The 6,983-nt window shown below is 45.4% G+C and overlaps 1 protein-coding gene across 2 annotated transcripts in view; it reads left to right on the top strand.

Moving 5' to 3' along the window:
* The window catches only part of Dtx4 (deltex E3 ubiquitin ligase 4), a 35,800-nt gene extending 29,443 nt beyond the window's left edge, over positions 1-6,357 (top strand). For both annotated transcript variants that reach the window (XM_031389800.1, XM_031389798.1), the window contains exon 9: positions 2,987-6,357. In XM_031389800.1, coding sequence (XP_031245660.1) covers positions 2,987-3,220 — 234 coding nt within the window. In that variant the 3' untranslated portion in view covers positions 3,221-6,357. The remainder of the gene's footprint in view (positions 1-2,986) is intronic.
* The last annotated feature ends 626 nt before the right edge of the window (positions 6,358-6,983 follow it).

The raw sequence follows: 6,983 nt of genomic DNA, 5'->3' as shown, positions 1-6,983 counted from the left end.
CCTCCCTCTCTCCCTCTCTCTCTCCCTCTCTCTCTCTCTCTCTCTCCCTCTCTTTCTCTCCCTCCCCTCTGTGTGTGTGTGTTGCATGAGTATGACTTGTATGGCATTACATGCACTTATGTGCCACAGTGTGCACATGAAAGTCCGAGGACAACTTTCAGGAGTCCATTCTCACCCTGCCCTCTTGTTTCTTGCTGCTGTATTGCCAGTTCCAGAGTAGCTGGCCTGAGAGCTTCCAGATGATTCTTCTGTGTCTACTTCCCATCTCCCCACAGGAGTGCTAGGATTACCGACGTGCATCACTGCATTCAATGTGGTTTCTGGGAATCTGAATTCAGGCCATCAGATCTGCACAGCGAGTACTTTCACTCACTGAGCCACCTCACCAGCCTGATTAGAATGTTTTTGCAGGTGGTTGGGAGTGGAGAGACTTTTTTTTTTCTTCTCAAAATCCTATTGGCAATAGTTCACCTACTCTAGGATCCTTATCTAGAGCCCTGTTATTTTAAAACTGGTCCTGGGGAAATGCCAGTGTTAACTCCTAAGAGCTTGACAGAAACTCAGAACTGGAAACTGTTTCATCTTCTTAGGATCTGATCCGAGCACACACCAAAGCACAATGTTCTGGGATCCTAATTGGTGGGAGACTATTTTATTGGTTTTCAGGATTCCTTATAATTCACGATCAGGGTTTTCAGAATCGTGCCTGATGCCAAGAGGGTGAAAAACCACTTGTCTCAGGGAAGTGTTGGGGAAATGCAAGAGACATGCTTTTAGTCAACTTCCTTTCCAGGTCTGAGAAGTTTACTCAACAAATGTCGATCTTTCAGCATCGAGTGTTAGTGGTTATGTTGCTGCTGTGGGTCAAAGTTCAAGCATATGTAAGCATATCTGGGTTGTTCTAGCAAACTACCACAGAGCATAGACAGAGTGGTTCATAAACAGCAGGTCCTTATTTCTCACAGTACTGGGATTTAGGAGGTCCAAGATTAAGGTGCTGGCAGATTCAGGATCTGGCAAGGATTCACTTCCTGCTCATAGACAAAGCCTCTTCTCTGTGTGTCCTAGCCAGGGAAAAGGGGCAAGAATTCCCTTTGCCAGCCTCCTTTTATAAGAGTGTCAACTTCATTCATTAACATTCATTCTCTTAACCTAATAAGCCCCAGAAGGTTCCATATTATAACACTCACTTTGGAGGTGTTAGTGAGAAGTTCCCATGAATTTGGGGAGGGGCACAAGCATTCACCTGCAGACTCCTCATGTGTCTTTCTGCCATGAAAGCCAAGCTGAAAGGTTTCCGAGAAGCCTGAACAAGACTTTAGGATGGTCCCAAGGGACATCTGACAGGATTCAAATTGATAAGGAAAACCCTAGACCACAGGGATACAGAGAGGTAGGGAGGGCATCTTCATGATAAAGAAAATTAACAGTTTGAGGTTCCCATAAAAGAAGAAAAGATTCCTACTCAAACTTGTATACATTCAGGACTTAAGCCTGGCTTATCACTATTTTAACATTCTTACTAAAGATATATCTGGTAATAGAAATAGCTCAGTGTGAGCAACCTTTACAACAAGAGTTAATTGTGCTGGAATTCTTGATTCTCAGCTCCCCAGAGGTTTCAACCAGACGAGTGGGGACTTCCATCCCCTCCCTGTATCTCATAATACACCCTATCCTTCTGTCCGGCTTTAATGTCAAGGGGTGTGGGTATGTTCTGTTCTTCCAGGGAGGCAGAGGATAGTTTGTAACAAAGAAACAACAATATCAAGAAAGATGCAGTAGTGCTCTGTTCTCAAACTAAGAATCAGAATTAAGGCAAGGCAGCATTCCACCAATAGAAACAAATTCTATTCCTTAGCCCAAGGTCTGCAGCCAAATGTTTCCACTCTACAGTCTGCTGTTAAGGCTGCAGTCAAAGTTCCATTGGTAGAACACTTGTCTACAATGTGCCCAAGCCTGGCTTCCATCTCTGGCACTTATCACCAAGCAACTTGCACATGCCTGTAATCTCAGCTCTACGTTCAGGGTCATCTTTTGCTACCTGTTAAGTCTGAGGCCAGGCTGGGGTACATGTGACTGACTCAAACAAGCAAAGGACCATACTCATGTTGCAAGGGCTTCCTTAGACCATTAACAACAGACCCCAAATAATTGAACTTATGCGCATTCACCATCTTGAACTCTCGCTTTAAGTGGCCAGATCCACTCAGCTCATTCCCCGCACCCCCCTGCACCACCTTCCAAGCTGCTTGATCCTTTGATAACCCCTACAGAAGGCCGCTGCTTCTTTTTTTCTGACATCATGTCAGTTATCCCAAACACAATTTCTGGGATCAAGCTCCTTTGGTTAAAGGAAATTAAAATTAAAATTTAAAGTAACACATCCATGTTTCAGTGGATTTTCCTTTTCTTCTTTACAAAGTGTGCTTGTCTTAGCATAATATTAGGAAAACCCTCCTTGCAGTATGGATTGAAACCATCTCCTCTCACCAATTCCCTTAGCAATGCTGTTATTAGTTAGTGTTCTTCCTACCCATTGATCCACGACTAATGATGGTTTAGTGAGAAATCCTGTCTCAAAAAAAAAAAAAAAAATGGGTGGAGATCACCCTAGCAAACCATACAGCTTCAGCCAATGGCCTCCAAGTACATACACATACAGTTGAGGGCATCCATGCAAACGCACATGCATATACTACAAATGCACATAACCCTTGGGGTGGGTGATAGTGTTACCATTTTTTAAATAAACAAATCTCATGCAGATGTTTGAATTTGTCAAAATTTGCGTAGTTATTCAGCGACAGGGGTGAGATTCAAACTATAGTGCTCAGTGGCCAATTTCAAATCATTCTCTTCTGGGTTGCTTAGGGCATCATGACGAAGGAAGGGTTGGGGACATGAGGATAAATCCACTATCTGAAGATTGGTGTGTGATTGTTACTGAACACGTTCCTGTGGTCTCTCACTCTTGCTGCCCTAGGTTCTGAAGCTGCTTCTAGTGGCCTGGGACCGCCGTCTCATCTTTGCCATTGGAACCTCCAGCACCACGGGGGAGTCCGACACTGTCATCTGGAATGAGGTGCACCACAAGACAGAATTTGGCTCTAATCTCACTGGCCATGGCTACCCAGATGCCAATTACCTGGATAACGTGCTGGCTGAACTGGCTGCCCAGGGTATCTCTGAAGATAGCACTTCCCAGGAAAAAGACTGAGGCAGGAGGGTACTGGGGACCACAGGGCTGGAAATGGAGAGAGTCAAGGTGGAGGTTGATGCCATGCCTCCTGACTCCCTCATTTCCCTTCTTGTATTATCCCCACCTCTCATCCCTTTCAGTCACAGAGGGAGCTAGATTAAGATGATGTCGTTCATAAACTACATCCAACGCAAACAAGATGGGATGAAGGCCAGCCTCTTTCTGTCCCCATGGAATCTTCAGTACTGGGTAGTCAAGACCCTGCACCTCTCCCCACCCCTAAGCAGGGGTTATGTTCAGCCACTTAATGTATGGGCAGTATTGAGGTACTCCACATCCTGGCCTTGTAAAGCTGAGATCCCCCTCCTCAGCTGGCTTCTTGCTGCTTCCACTCTGCCTTGAGAGTGGAGTTTCTGCTTTTTTTTTTCTCCTCCACTGGAGTCAGGGAGCTCTCACTGTGCACAATTGGGGAGAGAGGTATAGACTTGTGACATCGGAAATTGGAAGGTTTGGTGCAGAGTAAGGAAGCAGTTCATGTTAAGAGGGTCAGAGTCAAATGCCTCTGGGAGGAGCCTGGGCCCTTCCTTCCTCCTCATCCAGTGGCCTGTCCATAGGCATCTGATTCTCTCAAGTGGAAGGACTCAGAGATTCCTCTCTAGGGTGGCATCCCATGATGCTGTTTCCAACCAACCTTTCTCTGATCCAATCAGAGCCTGTATCCCACTGAGCATCTGCATATCCTCAGGGAGAGGAGCCCATAGCCTTCTTCCCAACTCATTTCAAACCAGCTCAGTTTCATCAAGTCACTGTGAGTTGGAGCCCACACCAGGCTCTTTGTCATGTGTGTATGTGCATATGTTCGTGTGGGTGTGTGGGCCATGTTGTTGGGAAAGTCTCATCATGTCTCTGAATTCTGTTTCACATGTCAAATCCCAATTCTGTTGGGGATCCTATAGTAAAGGTATGGCCCTTTGACTTTTCTCACCTTTGCTAGCCCATCTCATGATAAACGTGGACCCTGATGGACACAGAATTGTACTTGGGAAGATGTGTTGATTCAAGAGCTAGATTGACCCTTCTCTTTCTTATTGACATTAGATCAGAGCCAGCCTCCAACCATCTTGTTTATATGAGAGCTCAGTTCATCTCCCAGCAGATTTGCTAACTCAAGGCCAGGGTTATTACTGTTCCAGTTCCAGCCCCTGTCTCCAGCTTCCATCTAGCACAGATTGGCCAAAACCATGGTGGCAGAAGCCTCTTTAGTTCATTCCTAACAGAGTTAGTAACACATTCTGGTCTTCTCTAATGGCATCTGGGTGGTGTCCCAAGATCCAATCTATCCCCAACATCTCCTCAACTTTGGCTCCATTAAAGAATGGATTAGGTATCAGGTAAGAGAGAATGGAGACTCAAGAAGGGAAACCAATTTCCCCTTTGGAAGTGAGTTCTTTAAACTCTGTGTTTAGGGAAAGTTCCTCTGGATACTAATTTGAACCTATATACCTCATGTCTTGAGGGTTTGACATATACACATACATGTATATGTACATGTATATACATGTATGTATATATGTATATATATCATAAGGTTTGAAAGGTTTTGATGCTTGGGAAAAAAAAGAGAGAAATTCAACAACCTTCACAATGGTACTTAAGTTAGAACTGGAGTCCACACTTTCATGTGCACCCTGCATCAGAGATGCCTCCTGTTGGGCTTCCACCCTTGTTGATATTGCTGTGGCCAGTAGAATCACCCAAGTGTCCCTAACCCAGTTCCCTGGTGCTGAGTTTTCTTTCACTCTACAAATGGTTAATGGAATTTTAATCACCTCCCACTAGGGGGCACTGTGGTAAGAGGAAATGTTCTGCCATCTTAGTCCAGCCCATCCTATCAATGGGAGGCCATTTTGTCTCACAAACAGAGCAGAAGATTGCTGAGTTCACTGTAGCTCTGGGTAAACTCCTACTGAAGGAGAAAGATACACCAGAGCTAGGTGGGAGTTAATGTCACACCCTTTTATCAGGCTACCAAATTTCAGAGATAATCAGACCCTCATTGAGGGCTTACAATCATTTTTGCCTTCAGTACCCATTGCTACCTACCTTCCCTGCTTCTTGCCTACAAGGATGAGAAATTAGACTGGGAGTCCGTGGATAGGAAAGTGAAGCAGTATGAAGCAAAAAAATGAAAACAGGCTCTGAGGTGAGGGAATGGCCAGTGGGGGATGTTTCCACGCAGCAGAGGAGGTAGATGCAGGAAAAGAGTAGCACAAGGTAGAAGGAAGGGTCCAGAAGGACATCTCAGGGAGTGGCTGTTCTGGAAGGAAAATCATTTTGAGGGTTAGTCTTCATGGCTTCAAGAATTTCCCCAGAGGACTTTGAAATGTCTATGCCTCATTTCCCTCTTCCCCGAGGATGCTCTGAGAGCTACCTCACCCTCAAGTTACACTCTCCCAACTTTCTGGTCTGATGGAACTCTGCCAATCTCAACAATGTGTGGGTCAGAGTAGTAGCTGGAACTTACCCTTTCTCTTGTGCCAGCCCCAAAATATACATAACTGACTTCAATGAGACGAGGCCCTGGGCACGAGCTCCTTTGACCCAAAGTGTTTCCCCAAGAGAAGCCTTGGTGTGCTCTCCTGGGCCAATCAGGGGGCCCCCCATGCTTTTTCTTTCACAATCTCAGCACCAGCAACCATGTTCTTCATGAGACTCCAGGGGTGACGAATGGGATTGGAGACACACCTTATGAGATGCTTATCCCTTGAAAAGCTATGTGGTATATCTGTGGTTGTCTGTGCCTTTGTGCTTCTGTTCCCCCTCTCCTTTTGTAAGATTCAGACTTCTGTGTGATTTTTTTTTTTTTTTTACTTGGGTCAAAAGTACTTGTCCTGGTATCGCACTGTTGTGTGCATGACAGGATTGGGAGAAGGCTGTTGTGGCCCAAGAAATAACCACTGCCCCCCTTTGCTTGTTGGAGGTCACTTAAAACTCAGTGGGGGTTTCTGGGAGAGGGCTGGTGAATGTCCAAATGTCAGGTGTTCTGTTTGTAACTGCTGTGATTCGAAGTTGTTGGTGTTGTTCTGTGGGAGGACATCGCCCCCTGGTGCTCATGAGGTGTATGTGCAGAACAATAAACTGCAAATGAACAAGCACAAATTGTTGTTACTCCTAAGGGCCTGCTTTTGTTGAAGTGCTTTGGCACTTGTCTCAGAAGCGCGAGGATTACTTCCTTTATCTGCGGGCAACCTCAATCCAACTAGCTTGATAAAGGGAAACTCCCTTTTTTTTATTTTCTAAAAAAATCCCACATCTCTACCCACACGTTTGACCTGGCTTGACTCTGGGTTCCCCTCAAAGAAACAGGCCTTAAAGCAACAGAAATGAGTATGTGAACTTGGGGGGAAGGGTCATCTTTATTGCATGTTGGGGATGTATGTGTGTATGAGGGGATGCATTGTATGTGAGGGGGTGTATGTGTGTAGAGGTGCATATGTGTGAGGAGATGCATGTTTGTATAAAGGGACACATGTGAGGGTGCATGTGGGGAGGTGCATTGTGTGGGGATGTGTGTGTGTGTGTGTGTGTGTGTGTGTGTGTGTGTGTGTGTGTGTGTGAAGGTCTGCTAGGTTTTGTATATATATGCTGAAGCTAGACACATGACATCAGGTGTCTCCCCTGCTGTCTTTTACCTTATCTTTTGAAGCAGGGTTCTCTCAGCAAACCTGGAAATTAGCATTTTGGCTAGGATAGGCTAGTGGAACAATGAACCCCAAGCACC

The sequence above is a fragment of the Mastomys coucha genome, unplaced genomic scaffold (assembly GCF_008632895.1).
Source record: "Mastomys coucha isolate ucsf_1 unplaced genomic scaffold, UCSF_Mcou_1 pScaffold21, whole genome shotgun sequence".
NCBI classification, from domain to species: domain Eukaryota; kingdom Metazoa; phylum Chordata; class Mammalia; order Rodentia; family Muridae; genus Mastomys; species Mastomys coucha.
The sequence above is the reverse complement of the archived record's forward strand: the minus strand, read 5'-3'. Positions and strand labels throughout refer to the sequence as shown.